Source organism: Sinocyclocheilus grahami, unplaced genomic scaffold (genome assembly GCF_001515645.1).
Source record: "Sinocyclocheilus grahami isolate Dianchi unplaced genomic scaffold, SAMN03320097.WGS_v1.1 scaffold1301.1, whole genome shotgun sequence".
Lineage (NCBI taxonomy): Eukaryota > Metazoa > Chordata > Actinopteri > Cypriniformes > Cyprinidae > Sinocyclocheilus > Sinocyclocheilus grahami.
In genome coordinates this window covers 201,241-218,157 of record NW_015506480.1, presented here as the reverse complement: position 1 = coordinate 218,157, position 16,917 = coordinate 201,241, and the positions used below count along the sequence as shown (strand labels likewise).

General features: G+C 38.8%; 1 protein-coding gene across 2 annotated transcripts in view; it reads right to left on the bottom strand.

Annotated features, from left to right (window-relative positions):
• Positions 1 to 16,917, bottom strand: part of LOC107569001 (kelch domain-containing protein 1-like) — a 52,041-nt gene that overhangs the window by 26,438 nt on the left and 8,686 nt on the right. For both annotated transcript variants that reach the window (XM_016255001.1, XM_016255002.1), the window contains one exon: positions 13,036 to 13,094. In XM_016255001.1, the coding sequence (XP_016110487.1) occupies positions 13,036 to 13,094 (59 nt within the window). The remainder of the gene's footprint in view (positions 1 to 13,035; positions 13,095 to 16,917) is intronic.

The following is a 16,917-nucleotide window of genomic DNA, read 5'->3' as shown; positions in this document are numbered from 1 at the left end:
AATCTGTTCGGTAGCTTCACGCTGAATCGCGCATGCGCAGTATCATCAGCTCATTGGTTCTCAAATCGGACGTGTCCGAAAGAAACGGTTCTCGGTTCAGTGTACTGGTGATCCGAAAACCGATGCAACCGGTTCTTGACTCGAGAACGAGAACCGCTCCAGCAGTGGGCTTGTATGTTCGTTATCCGGCTGCTCTGCTTGTGTTCATCTTCAGTTCTCTCTTCACAGCAGTTCAGTCAGTGTACTGTTTGAGTAAATAAATTACTCCGGGATATTGGTTTATTTAGACTCAGAGGGAGTGTCAGCCATGTTTAAAAAAGTGAATAACTTAAGTAATTTGTGGATTAATGCTTACTGGAGACGCAAACCATTTCAAATGATTCAGTCCGATTTGGTGAACTGGTTCAACCGGTTCACTAAGAAGAACCGGTTAAATCAAACGATTCGTTCGCGAACCGGACATCACTACTGTGAAGTCTTTGCATCTGTACACATTTGACACAATTTACATAAATAATACTACATCAAACTACATCAAAGGCAACAGAACAAGAAGACAGTAAGGAAGACAGATGACAGTAAGGAGGACAGAGTAAAATGATAGTAAAGACGACAAAATAAAATGACAGTGAAGATGACAGAATAAGATGACAGTAAGGACGACAGTAAAGATGACAGTAAGGATGACAGTAAGGATGACGGTAGGGATGACAGTAAGGATGACGGTAGGGATGACAGAATAAGATAACAGTAAAGATGACAGAATAAGATGACAGTAAAGAAGAAAACAGTAAGGACGACAGAATAAGATGACAGTAAGGACGACGGTAGGGCTGCACGATTAATCGAATGTGATTGTCATGCGCATCTTGCCAGTAAAGCCGGTTCTGTGATTAGTAGTATCACTTAACCGCCACCGGCACAGAATCTCCAGCACGTGCTTTCAGATCGAGCAGCATTTACTACACAGAGCCGTAGTTCACTGGCAAGCTACATAAAATTGCGTTCATAATAGCAGCCGATTTAATCGCGCGATTAAGAATACAAAAAAAATCATTCTACGACTATGAAAGCTGTTTGCATAGCTTGTCAGTGAACTACGGCTCTGTGTAGTAAATGCTGTTCCATCTGAAAGCACGTGAAAATACCACATTTAATAACATGTTTTTACTCCAAACTAACTTAATTAAAGACAGTCGAGCGTTTGAAATAAATCCTTCTGTGAGATGATGTGGCTTCTTACACAGAATAAGGCACACAACATATTTCATAGTATTCCAAGCAGTGATAAAGGCTATGTCGATCAGCATTGCATTATTATATACTTTATTATAATAAAAATTATAACTCAGATATTGTCGTAGTCGTGTGTTTATTAGTCACGTTGAATTAATGAAAGCAGTTAAATCTGTTTATTCAGCAACCTGGGTTTCTTCTGCAAGGCGTATTTGGAGTTTCAGCGCGAGAGCACCCTCTGGCCTTCGGATGGAGATTTACTGCTGATCACAGAACCGTGCTTCACTAAAAGATACGCATGACAATCACAGCTTCTGCCTAATTGCAATTTATCGCCTTTCCAATTTTAATTAATCGTGCAGCCCTAAATGACAGTAAAGGCGACAAAATAAGATGACAGTGAAGACGACAGAGTAAGATGACAGAATGAGATGACAGTAGGATGACAGAACAGGATGACAGTAAGGACGGCAGAACAGGATGACATTAAAGACGACAGTGACGCATTGCTGCCACACACGTGTGTTTGAGTTTTCCCACTCAATTATGTTGTAATAACGAGATGTTATGACGTTTTAACAACATCTTTTCTCGTTAAAACGTCATCTTTTCTCGTAATAACGAGATGTTTTCTCATTAAAACTACATATTTTCTCAGAAAAACGAGACGTCATGTCGTTAATACGACATAATTATCTCGTTAAAACGACATATTTTCTCATTAAAATTACGTATTTTTTCTCGTAATAACGACATATATGTCATAAAAACGATATGTTTTCCTGTTATTATAGATATATGGTATATGTGAGCGAGCTAATCGACTGTCCGCGCTGCTGTCGCCACAGTCTGACATAAACTCTGCACGCTGCTGAAATTATTGAAATACGCGGTTTTAAATTAATTGTAATGTAATGGTTTTAATTGTAGCGGCATGTTTATAAGGATTAATCTCCAATCTGTCTACAATATAATGCTATCCAATAACTGCACTCCAATAACTGAAAAGAGATTTTCTAATAGGCTAATAATAATAATAATAATAGCCTAATAATAAAATTATAATTATAATAATAATTATTATTATTATTATTTTGTTCTGTTTGAAAACGAGCAAATGAAAATTAAGCTAGATTTTTTTTTTAAGCTAGGCCTATTTTTGTTCGTGGGTAAACAAATGAGCTTATGCTTTAATATTTGTTTCACATGTGTGGGCAGCTTTGATACTTTAGTCTGATTATATATTAATGTATTAGTGATTATATATTATTAAATTATATCTTTAGCTGAATCAAGCCACGCATCGCATTGTGTTCTTCTTATGGGTAAAATGTCAGGCTTTGCTTTATACTGAAGGAATAGGCTGCACTGCACCTGGGTGTGAGCACAAAATACAGATGAGCTCAGATGGGAAAGACTGTACAGTATTGTTGGATTTAGGCTATATGAATTAAATAAATTTTTCGAAAAATGTTTTTGATTGTTTTATTTAAGTAGACCTTTAGACATAACAAGGTGCACCAGAAAGCGCACCCAGTTATTTTACAAAAGCAATGTAACGTTTTATTGTTATTGTGGAAGTATAGAAAATAAAGCAGACATTTATTTCCTCTGTTATCACAGTGTAGCCCAAGGGATCGCGCCGGCGCTGCTGAACCGAGAAGAGCAGTGTTGTGCTTTATGAGATGTATATTTGCAAGAAATATAGCCTATACAACAGCCAGACAGTTTATGAGATCTATATTTGCAAGAAATATAGCCTATACAACAGCCTGACAGTTTGAAGAAACGTTATTGTGACTAATTTGCAGAGCGGTACATGAGATTAACTCTTATTCTGTGTGATGGGATAGGCAGTAAAGACAGGCTGAGAGAAAAAGTGGCGTTTTTAGGCGTTTTAAGAAGCGTTTTTCCATGCACAAATAGAAAGCTTAGAAAAAATAAGAAAAATCTAGCTTAATTTTAGTTTGCCCGTTTGCCAAACAGAACGAAATAATAATAATAATAATAATTATTATTATTATTATTAGCCTATTAGAAAATCTCTTTATTTTTCATAGCTTGTCAGTGAACTACGGCTCTGTGTAGTAAATGCTGTTCCATCTGAAAGCACGTGAAAATACCACATTTAATAACATGTTTTTACTCCAAACTCACTTCATTAACGTCAGTCGAGTGTTTGAAATAAATCCTTCTGTGAGATGATGTGGCTTCTTACACAGAATAAGGCACACAACATATTTCATAGTATTCCAAGCAGTGATAAAGGCTATGTCGATCAGCATTGCATTATTATATACTTTATTATAATAAAAATTATAACTCAGATATTGTCGTAGTCGTGTGTTTATTAGTCACGTTGAATTAATGAAAGCAGTTAAATCTGTTTATTCAGCAACCTGGGTTTCTTCTGCAAGGCGTATTTGGAGTTTCAGCGCGAGAGCACCCTCTGGCCTTCGGATGGAGATTTACTGCTGATCACAGAACCGTGCTTCACTAAAAGATACGCATGACAATCACAGCTTCTGCCTAATTGCAATTTATCGCCTTTCCAATTTTAATTAATCGTGCAGCCCTAAATGACAGTAAAGGCGACAAAATAAGATGACAGTGAAGACGACAGAGTAAGATGACAGAATGAGATGACAGTAGGATGACAGAACAGGATGACAGTAAGGACGGCAGAACAGGATGACATTAAAGACGACAGTGACGCATTGCTGCCACACACGTGTGTTTGAGTTTTCCCACTCAATTATGTTGTAATAACGAGATGTTATGACGTTTTAACAACATCTTTTCTCGTTAAAACGTCATCTTTTCTCGTAATAACGAGATGTTTTCTCATTAAAACTACATATTTTCTCAGAAAAACGAGACGTCATGTCGTTAATACGACATAATTATCTCGTTAAAACGACATATTTTCTCATTAAAATTACGTATTTTTTCTCGTAATAACGACATATATGTCATAAAAACGATATGTTTTCCTGTTATTATAGATATATGGTATATGTGAGCGAGCTAATCGACTGTCCGCGCTGCTGTCGCCACAGTCTGACATAAACTCTGCACGCTGCTGAAATTATTGAAATACGCGGTTTTAAATTAATTGTAATGTAATGGTTTTAATTGTAGCGGCATGTTTATAAGGATTAATCTCCAATCTGTCTACAATATAATGCTATCCAATAACTGCACTCCAATAACTGAAAAGAGATTTTCTAATAGGCTAATAATAATAATAATAATAGCCTAATAATAAAATTATAATTATAATAATAATTATTATTATTATTATTTTGTTCTGTTTGAAAACGAGCAAATGAAAATTAAGCTAGATTTTTTTTTTAAGCTAGGCCTATTTTTGTTCGTGGGTAAACAAATGAGCTTATGCTTTAATATTTGTTTCACATGTGTGGGCAGCTTTGATACTTTAGTCTGATTATATATTAATGTATTAGTGATTATATATTATTAAATTATATCTTTAGCTGAATCAAGCCACGCATCGCATTGTGTTCTTCTTATGGGTAAAATGTCAGGCTTTGCTTTATACTGAAGGAATAGGCTGCACTGCACCTGGGTGTGAGCACAAAATACAGATGAGCTCAGATGGGAAAGACTGTACAGTATTGTTGGATTTAGGCTATATGAATTAAATAAATTTTTCGAAAAATGTTTTTGATTGTTTTATTTAAGTAGACCTTTAGACATAACAAGGTGCACCAGAAAGCGCACCCAGTTATTTTACAAAAGCAATGTAACGTTTTATTGTTATTGTGGAAGTATAGAAAATAAAGCAGACATTTATTTCCTCTGTTATCACAGTGTAGCCCAAGGGATCGCGCCGGCGCTGCTGAACCGAGAAGAGCAGTGTTGTGCTTTATGAGATGTATATTTGCAAGAAATATAGCCTATACAACAGCCAGACAGTTTGAAGAAATGTTATTGTGACTAATTTGCAAAGTGGTACATGAGATGAACTCTTATTCTGTGTGATGGGATAGGCAGTAAAGACAGGCTGAGAGAAAAAGTGGCGTTTTTAGGCGTTTTAAGAAGCGTTTTTCCATGCACAAATAGAAAGCTTAGAAAAAATAAGAAAAATCTAGCTTAATTTTAGTTTGCCCGTTTGCCAAACAGAACGAAATAATAATAATAATAATAATTATTATTATTATTATTAGCCTATTAGAAAATCTCTTTATTTTTTTTTCGTATTTCGATTTATTGTTAAATCAAACTTCAGTCAATCATATAAAGAAATATTTAGCCCAGAGTCGATTATTCAAAAATAACTGTTTTGATCTAAACATAGCCTAAACGAGTCATGGGTTTGAATGCAGTTATTGGATAGCACTATATTGTAGACAGATTGGAAATTAATCCTAATAAACATGCCGCTACAATTAAAACCATTACATTAAAATACATTTAAAACAGTGTATTTCAATTATTTCAGCAGCGTGCAGATCCTCGTTTATGTCAGACTGTGGTGACAGCAGCAGGGACAGTCGCTTAGCTCGCTTACATAATGTAGCCTACCATATATCTATAATAACAGGAAAACATCATTTTTACGACATATCTCGTTATTACGAGAAAATATATAATTTTAACGAGATAATTATGTAGTATTAACGACATAACATCTAGTTTTTACGAGAAAAGATGTCGTTTTTAACAAGAAAACATCTCGTTATTATGAAAAAAGATGTCGCTTTAACGAGAAAAGATGTCGTTAAAATTACATAACATCTCGTTATTACGACATAATTGAATGGAAAAAATAATGTGTGTGGCAGCAATGCTTCACCGTAAATATAAGACAATTCATAACATCTTTGAAAAAATAGGATAGCTATACTAGCAGGTAACAGAAATCAGACTTTATGCAATCTGACTCCACTGTTGCATGACGTCCATATATGTGGACAGTTGGTCTTTGGTGAATAAAAACTAAATTTTACTCTAAATTTTAGTTTATAAAATACTAACATATTCATCATACTTTAGTGTACATACTAATATCTTTTTTTTACCTCAATTGACCTCTTTGTATAAAAGTTTTTCACAGCTATGTCTGGGGCATTTAGCACATGGCTATCGCTGTCAGCCATCTTGGATTAATGATGTCATCAAGCAATAAATACTTGGAATGCAAGATATTAGCCACTGTTACAATATTGCTGTCAATCTACTGACACTGCACTCAAGTGGTTTGGAGAAAATTACCATCATAAATGAACCCTAAATGGAGTTAAATTAACTGTCCACAAATGTGAACACCATGCATGACAGGGCAAATTTTTGGCACAAATGGAACCCCATAGATTTTCAGGGGGAGTATTTAAAATTGATACATTTTGAGCCTGGGCTTCAGAATCATTTATTCTTGAAAATGTCCTGCCATTCTCGGATGAAACAAGTGATGTTTTAATCAGAGGAATTGGATTACAAACTCCTTCTGTTTCTGTTCCTTTGCACAGAGTATGGCTGACTTCTGAGTTTGTCTGTGGAGAAGTAACCCTAGGAGTGAGTCCATGTCTGCCTTTAGATGGCGTTACTGTAATACTTGGAAATAACTTGGCTGGAGGTAGAGTATGGCGAGATGTAATTTCACCCCCTGTTGTGGTGTCCACACCATTGATTGAAGAATCTCATTCACTAAATCAAATGTTTCCTAGGGTTTTTACAGCGTGTGTAGTAACTCATTTGATGAGTCGTGGGGTGTCTCCTGAATAAAAGGACGTTTCAAAGTATGCTGTGCCTGGTTTGTCCACTCTTCCTTATATTTCTCATAGAGAATTGGTGACTGCACAACAAAATGATCCTGGGTTACAGAAGTTGTTTGAGCATGCTATTTCAACTGAGGAGGTAAGAAGTGCTGTCAGTGGATATTTTATCCAAGATGAGCTACTCTTAAGGAAATATGTACCGTCAGAAAGGTTTGATGGAAGAATCTGTAATTCAAGTGGTGGTGCCAAAGATGTTTCGAGAAGTAGTAATGAAAGTTGCACATGGTGAAGTAGGGGGTCATTTAGGATTAAACAAAACCTATGATCGAATATACCAGCAGTTTTATTGGCCATATCTGAAGAAGAATATCTCTGCCTTTATCAAAACTTGTCATGTATGCCAGCTAACAGGAAAGTCCAATCAGCCTTTGAAACCAGTGCCTCTATGTCCTATAAGGGTCACAAGCAAGCCCTTTGAGAATGTAATAATTGATTGTGTGGGTCCGTTGCCTACGTCTAAATCAGGTAATGCATACTTGTTGACAGTGATGTGTCAAACAACTCTGTATCCAGCCGCTTATCCTATTAGAAAGATTACTACTAAAGAGGTTGTTAAAGCTTTAACCGAATTCTTCATAATCTTTGGGATACCTAAAATTATTCAGTGACAAAGGGACTAATTTCACTTCATGTACTGTATGCTTGCAGATATTTTGAGGGTACTTAAAGGGATAGTTCACCCAAAAATGAAAATTAGTCCATTAGTGAGCAAAGGCCTCCTTTAGCGAATGGATGCGTTTTTGTAAGAAAAATATCCATATTCGAAACATAATAATCACTTGATAATTTAGCTTGTGCCAGCAGTTGTACACGGAAGCAGCTCCGGGAGGATGACATAAGATGTTGACCATTTTTAACCTAGGATGCCTTGAGGGTGAGTAATTCATGGGCTAATTTTCATTTTTGGGTGAACTAACCCTTTAAAGTACAACCCAATCAATCAAGTGCATATCATGCTCAATGTCAAGGGGATCTTGAATGATTCCACCAAACATTGAAAGCATTATTGTGTTCTTATTGTGTGGAGTTGAACCGCGATTGGGAGGAAGGATTACCTTGGTTGCTGCTTGCAGCTAGAGAGGTACAGCAAGAGAGTTTGAGATTTAGCCCAAATGATCTAGTTTTTGGTTACATAGTACGTGGTCCGCTTTCTGTTTTGCGGAAGGGATTGGGAGAGGAAGATTGTTAGAATATGTAAATGGCTTTCATAGATGTTTATTTTTGGCAGGTATACCGTATTGACCCGAATATAAGGCGATGTTTTTTTCTTGGAAATGCATCTGAAAAAACACGGTCGTCTTATATTCAGGGTCTAGACTCCCACAACAATAACACCCACAACAATAGGTGGCACCAAATACGCATAAAATGAGTGTGCCATGAAATACGTAATGTAATGCGTGTTGTAAAGATCGCGAGTAAAAACAAAAGAAAAAGAAAACCTTACAGCTGCATGAGTTATGACTGTCACGTTAGCCTGATGGGACCAAACTCCCTTTGTGAATTTAAAATGTAAGACAGTACCCAGATTTGAAGACTACAGTAAGATTTAACTTCTACTGTTAATAAGATTTTGGTAGGCTACTATTAGCCTAAATTCCTAATTCAGATGGGCTACCTGTTTTTTTTTTGTTTTTTTTTTAATGGTATATCAAGAAGTGTATATTTTTTAAATGTGATTGTTGGTACATTTTACCAGTTTTTACCATACTTTCAAAACAAATTAAAATAGGAAAAATATGCAAAATGAAAATTATTTAAGACAAAATGTGTTTTACTGAGAAAAAACAAGATTTGGTTTTTAAAAAGTCTTTCCCCAAAAGGTACATCTGGAAAAAGGGGGGTTGTCTTATAATCAGGGTCATCTTATATTCGGGCCAATACGGTAAGTGCTCAGAAAAAATCTTATTGGAGCACAGAGTAAAATGAAAAGGCACTTTGATAAACCTACAGAATGTCGTGATTTTACATCAGGAGATCAGGTGTTGGTTTTGTTGCCTTCACCTAGATCTCCTTTTTGTGCACGATTTATAGGCTCATACACAGTTCTTCGTAAAATGTCTGACCAAAATTATCAAATTGCAACTCCAGATTGGTGGAAGGTTAGGCAATCTTTTCATGTCAATTTACTTAAGCCTTATCATTCCCGTAATTCAGTAACTCAGATTATTAGTCTTGCTGTCACTGTTGCTTCTGTTTCATTTGATAAATCACAACCTTTTTTTTTTGTAGAAGGAGGGGAAGATATGGTTGTCCCTAAGGATTGTGTTTTTCTTCCTAGGTTAAATAATTCAGAATTTGGATGCTTTGCTTTCACATTTGTCAGAGTTACATAGGTTAGAACTGAGAAGAAAAAAAAAAAGGAAAAAAATGGTGCTTAATTTTCCTAGTTTGTTTGCTGATGTACCTACCATCTTGCACACATTTGATCCAGCATGATGTGGATGTGGGAGATGCGTGGCCTATTCGTCAGCAATTTTACAGGGTTCCTATCAGTAAGTAGCAGGTACTGGAGTCTGAAGTGCAATATATGCTTGCGAATGGGATAGCAATTCCTTTGTGCTCCAGTTGGGCTTCACCATGTTTACTGGTAAAGAAACCAGATTCTACTTATAGATTTTGTACTGATTACCTTAAGTTAAATGCTATTACTAAACCTGATACCTTTCCACTTCCTCGAATGGAGGATTGAGTGGATCAAGTGGGTGCAGTGCATTTTGTAAGCAAATTGGATCTTATAAAAGGGATATTGGCAAGTTCCTTTGACTCCACAAGCTCAAGAAATACATTTGTTTATTACATCCTCGGGGTTATATTCATACTCTGTTATGAGTTTCGGTTTGTGAAATGCACCCACTACCTTCCAGAGATTAATGAATAAAGTGGTATTTGGTCTGGAAGGTTGCATGGTGTATTTAGGAATTGCTTGGAATTGCTTCGTTTCTTCTTCTTCTCCAAAATTAATCGCATTTTTTAGGGCCTAAACATGCTCAAACTCATGAATCTTTGCACATGCATCATAACTGGTGAAAATCTACATCTGATATGGGCTTCAGAATTGGGCGTGGCAAAATGGCTTGATAGCGCCACCTATACAATTTTAACGAAGCGCCCCTCCCACTACGTTTCATTTATGTGTATGAAATTCAGTACATTCATGTAATGTCCCAATACCTACAAAAACGTCTCTTGGAGCGAAGTCATAAACGCAAAGTCAGACATTTTGAATTTCCTCTATGAGTTTTGTGCTGTTTTTGCCATTTTCATGCCTCATACTTTAACAAACTCCTCCTACAGTTTTGATCGGATCATCTTCAAATTTGGTGAGTGTAATTATAACGCCTTTCCGATGCTAAATTGTGAAGATCTTGAGTTTTCAGCCTGACAAATTTCAATGTTTCGCCATGAAATAGGAAGTTGCTGTAACTCAGGCAAACAATGTCCAATCTACCCTTCACATGTTTGATAGGAGTTCTGTCCTGAACACATGTCCATGCCCATATTTAGTTATAGTCATAGCACCACCTGCTGGCAATAGTAAGTGGCATGTTTAACAGTGTTATGGACTCCTAGCAACATTTTAAAAAGCGTCAGCAAGTGTTAAATAGGCTAGCAACATGCTAAAAACATGCTAGCAACACTTAGCTAAGTGTTAAAACATGCTATTAATGCAATGAAACAGGAAGTTGCTTTAACTCAGGCATGCAGTGTCCAATCTGCCCCAAACTTAGCATGCAACATGCTAGAAACATTTCAAAGCATGTAAGCAACACTTAGCTAATTTACTAAATCATGCTATTAGTACAATGAAACAGGAAGTTGCTGTAACTCAGGCATGCAATGTCCAATCTGCCCCAAACTTCACATGTTTAACAAGACTCCGGGGCTGAACACATCTACATGCCCATATTCGGTTATACTCATAGTGCTACCTACTGGCAACAGGAAGTGACATGTTTAACACTGTTACGGACTACTAGCAACATATTAAAAAGCATCAGCAAGTGTTAAATAGGCTAGCAACATGCTCAAACATGCTATCAACACTTACTAAGTGCTAAAGCATGCTATTAATGTAATGAAACAGGAAGTTGTTGTAAGTCAGACATACAATGTCCAATCTGCCCCGAACTTCACACGTTTGATAAGAGTCCTGTCCTGATCACATCTAAAGGCCAATATTCAGTTTATAATCATAGCGCCACCTGCTGGCAACAGGAAATTACTTGTTTAACACTAACTTAAACATGCAAAGTCCGTTTTCCCCCAAACTTCACACGTTTGGTAAGAGTCCTGACCTGAAAACTTCTACATGCCATTAATCAGTTGTAATTTTTAGTGCCAGCTGTTTTAGTGCAACAGGAAATGTCATGTTTTACTTTAACTAAAACATGCAATGTCCAATCTGCCCTAAATTTCTTGTTTGATAAGAGTCCTGGCCTGAAGACATCTAATAGGCCAATATTCAGTTATAATCATAGCGCCACCTGTTGGCAACAGGATATGTCATGTTTTAGACTAACTCAGTTTGATAAACGTCCTGACCTAAAGACATCTACATGCCAGCAGGAAGTTTGGCATATACTGTATAAATGACTTTGACACATTCCTCCTATATTTACAACTTTAAATGCATATTGTCTTCCTAAAGGCACCAGGGGGACAGACTGGATTCGATTACCCTTTTTGTTTCTTTTCTCGTAAGTTCAATACTTTTCAAAATAACTACTCTGTAACTGAGAAAGAAGCATTAACATTAATTTGGGCTCTTCAGTACTTTGATGTATATGTGGGTGGAGGATTGCCTATAGAAGTTTATTCTGATCATAACCCTCTAACCTTTTTGCATTCTTTACAGTCCCCAAGTCAGCAGTTAATGCATTGGATTCTATTTTTACAGCCTTACAATTTAAGTCGTGTTCCCTGACCATAGCGAATAGTGTAATGTTGTGTTGGAACGGTTAATTCTGTTATTCCTTTGCTTTCTTTGTTGTCTTAATTTGCTTTCAGGATCCAGATTGCTGAGGTTAAGGAAGCCGACTGGGATCATTCAGATGACTGTGAGAACACTAATGCACTTTTTGATTTTGTTTGGTGTTTTGCGGAATCCTTATGAGATGCAGGAACTTTTTAGGGGGTGTGTGATGTCTCAGTGGATCACTCTGTGTTTGTTCCTGAGTTATAGGTGACTGCAGGTGATTGGCTGACGTGGTTTTGCACCTGGACTAAATCAACGTGCTTTAAAAGGGACTCGTACGAACAATAGAGTGTGGGGACTATTTGCTTGTTGGCATCTGTGTCTGCTCATGAGACTGCTAGACCGCTCATGGGATATGGAGGTTACAGGAGATCCCCACCGCACTAAAGGAGTTCCCGTTTTGATTCATATTCCTCTAGACTGGACTTTTGCATTTTGATTATTTGTTGTTTGTTTGGACTGCTGTTATTTATACTACTTACAAGCACTTTCCAACATACCGACTATCATCTACCTTGATTACTAAACATTGCACGTTTATTTTTATAGTTAAAATGTGTTTTGTTGAGCAGTGGTTGTGTGCGGCATCTCCTTAAATGTGGCTTGCGTTCTTAGGAAAAGAAGCCTAACACAGCACTAAAATGCCTTTGCATAAATATCATATACCACACATTTAGAAAAAAAAATATTGAACTTCTGAATTTAACTCATACTGCACTGTATACTACAGATGATACAACCTGTTGAGAATGTGTGCTAAACCACCAAAAACAACTGTATAGCACTATGGGAACATTTTATTTAGCAAATATACAGATATAGTTTAATATAACGAACTTATGAGAGTGCTACTATGTTAACATTTACTTTTACATGGCAGATATGCTCCTTTATCTGTGCAGGAAAACAATTTGTATTTAAAGAGCCAAAGCACTTCATGTAGATTGTTCAACTTTGATATTGTGCTCTTTTTGAATGAATAACGTAATCAGGCCACTCAGAGAAAAAAACATTACTTACATTTGTGTCCACGTCCATGTTACCAGATCTAAACAATGAATGTCTATCATCTGCATTTCCTGAAATGACAGACAGAATTTTCAGTATTTCATGAGGAAAAATATCTTGATATACTATTGTATTTCTGGTATAACAACCAGAGATTAACCCTGAAACAGGCAAGAGTTGAAAATTATCAGCAAAAAATCATTTCATGTCACTTTTTATATCATCTGGACTTAAGTAAAACATATTCAAAAGAGTTTTTGAAATATTTTATATATTATGGATTTAATGAGTAGTATCTCCTAGGATACGTTGCCCTATTAGGCTATACAAACAGCCGAAGTAATCAGTAATGCTATGATTTATTTGATGCAAACAAATATGTAATATTCAAAATATGCTGCATGTATGACATGTTTAAGTGTCCTTTTGGACACAATTGCATCGCAACCGACCGCTCCACCTGGGGAACCATCAAGGGCGGTGAGGGAGGATGAGCCACTGGGGCGGTTTCTGGCAGTGAAAGGTGCCGTCCATGACCCAGTGAGCTTGTCATGCACCTCCAGGAAGAAAGGCACTGGGGTGGGGCCCTGAGAACCAGTGCGAGCCACCCCGAGAAACCAATCGTTCAACCTCGAGGGTTCGGGACGCGGTGGAAGATTCCACTTGAGCCCGACACTCTCAGCGGCCCAGGAAAGCATAGCCATCTTTTCCGGATCCGAATCTGGCACCGCTGGCTGTCCAGAGAGCGGCAGCGCTGACGGATCTTCCTCTCCAGAAAAGTCTGGCTCACCCTTTGATGCAGCAATCGACATCCGATCGCCGGGGGGAGCCTCGGAAGATACAGGTGGTACCCTTTTTGAGGGTCCAGCCTGCTCTCTCGACAGCCCCACTGGTATCGGAGTGCCGACAGACGGAGGAGCCCTCAGAGCGGAATTCCTCACTGTCACCGTAAGACCAGTCTGGCCAGTGACAGAAGTAGGGCGCCCTCGGCTGCCACTAGGAGTAACCCTAGATCTAGGCAGTGGCACAGGCACTCCGCCCCTTTGCAGGAAACAAAGTCTGGTCCGCAGCTCCGAGATGGTCATACTCCCGCAATGGGAGCATGACTCATCCACAAAAGCAGCCTCAACGTGCTTAATGCCCAGACATGAGAGGCAGCGATCGTGACCATCACCCGGTAATGACCGCACCCAGAAACCCACAGATGGAAAGACATCTTTAAAAAGACGTTCCACCCGTGGAGCTCTTTCAGAAATGCTCTTTCAGAAATGCTCTTTTAGAAATGATCTTTTAGTGTGCTGAAGCGCACAGGGGAGATGGCCGCTTGCAACACACACAGGGGGTAGTGCAGCCTGATGTGTGCAACCCACTCGACACGGGAAAACCACCGCCGCTGAAGCACCGTACCGCCAGCACGAGAGCCCTCGAAGAGCATGCTTGAACTCGCGTAGATCACTCGGTTAAGCAGAAGGTCAGGAGCAGAACGATTGAACCGCTCGAAAAGCTGAATATGCGCTGCATCTGCTGCCTACTTATACTCACGCTGTGGGACACAATTGCATCGCAACCGACCGCTCCACCTGGGGAACCATCAAGGGCGGTGAGGGAGGATGAGCCACTGGGGCGGTTTCTGGCAGTGAAAGGTGCCGTCCATGACCCAGTGAGCTTGTCATGCACCTCCAGGAAGAAAGGCACTGGGGTGGGGCCCTGAGAACCAGTGCGAGCCACCCCGAGAAACCAATCGTTCAACCTCGAGGGTTCGGGACGCGGTGGAAGATTCCACTTGAGCCCGACACTCTCAGCGGCCCAGGAAAGCATAGCCATCTTTTCCGGATCCGAATCTGGCACCGCTGGCTGTCCAGAGAGCGGCAGCGCTGACGGATCTTCCTCTCCAGAAAAGTCTGGCTCACCCTTTGATGCAGCAATCGACATCCGATCGCCGGGGGGAGCCTCGGAAGATACAGGTGGTACCCTTTTTGAGGGTCCAGCCTGCTCTCTCGACAGCCCCACTGGTATCGGAGTGCCGACAGACGGAGGAGCCCTCAGAGCGGAATTCCTCACTGTCACCGTAAGACCAGTCTGGCCAGTGACAGAAGTAGGGCGCCCTCGGCTGCCACTAGGAGTAACCCTAGATCTAGGCAGTGGCACAGGCACTCCGCCCCTTTGCAGGAAACAAAGTCTGGTCCGCAGCTCCGAGATGGTCATACTCCCGCAATGGGAGCATGACTCATCCACAAAAGCAGCCTCAACGTGCTTAATGCCCAGACATGAGAGGCAGCGATCGTGACCATCACCCGGTAATGACCGCACCCAGAAACCCACAGATGGAAAGACATCTTTAAAAAGACGCGTCTTTAAAAAGACGTTCCACCCGTGGAGCTCTTTCAGAAATGCTCTTTCAGAAATGCTCTTTTAGAAATGATCTTTTAGTGTGCTGAAGCGCACAGGGGAGATGGCCGCTTGCAACACACACAGGGGGTAGTGCAGCCTGATGTGTGCAACCCACTCGACACGGGAAAACCACCGCCGCTGAAGCACCGTACCGCCAGCACGAGAGCCCTCGAAGAGCATGCTTGAACTCGCGTAGATCACTCGGTTAAGCAGAAGGTCAGGAGCAGAACGATTGAACCGCTCGAAAAGCTGAATATGCGCTGCATCTGCTGCCTACTTATACTCACGCTGTGATCAGCGGCAGCTGAATGCAATAATCGCATGCCAATGTGCATTGGCTCGTTTAGTTTACACTCTAAGTGGATTGGTCTCTCTAAGCTAGATCCCAATTCGTCGGTCATCCGACGTGACGTCGGGAGTGACCGACTGAAAGGGAACTGAAAGTCTTACCATTACTTGTTGGCTGATTGACGGGCTCTCTCCCTCGTCAGTGCAAGTTTTTAAAAGTCTTTTACAGAATTATGCATTGCTGCTGTTTTTCTAACATTTTCTAACACAGCTGCAAATTACAGTCCAACTGAATGGGTGAACACGCACGAATTTACATGCGAGACATGCCAGAAACAGCCTAAATAACAATTCTCAAAACAAAACTCATCAAAAATTATGCAAAAACACATTTTATTTATTTTAGTTATTTGAGATGTTATAATAGTTCTCTAATTGTGTTAAAACAGATTAAACAATAATTATTTAACAAATATTATATGCAGGGGCGGATTTAGTGATCTGGGGGCCCCAGGCAAAATACAGGAATGGGGCCCTATACAATTTCACACATTTACAACCTTGAGGTTCCTTTCACTGTTGCTCGCTGCTGCACGACCGTGTACCATAGTTGTCTAATATTTTAGATTTTTCATGTAGATGTACATGTTATAAATAAAAGATTTCTTTAATGTTGTAAATCCCTTGTTCACATTTAAACAGGTTATAATAGTATTAGAGTAGGTTGGACACTAGGTGGTGCGTTGGGGTAATTTTCACTATGCAATTGTCTCTACACAACACAAGGCTGTCTAATTCTAAACTTTAAAATATAAATTTATTTTAATTTATTTTAATTGCACATTTAAATTAAACTGAAGGAAATTATAAATTTACATGCTTAAGGATTATTTCAACCAAACATGAAGTGTGCCTGTGTGGAAAGTGACTGTGCATGGTCCTTCTTGGGTCTTTCACAAAAACGAGTGAGCGCCATTTAAAAAAATTAAAATAGCCCCTATATAATATGCACTGTTGCTTAGTATTAAAATTATAGCTTCAGATGCATGATATTTTTAAGGCCCTATGAAATCCGTTTTATTTTTCCCAAATTAGCCTGTTTTATTTTTTCCAAAATCTTTTTTTCCGTTTTAATTTTTCTGGATTCAGTTTTTTTTATTTTCTTAATTTTTCTGGATGATTATACTACATTTTAACAAAAAACATGTCTAATTA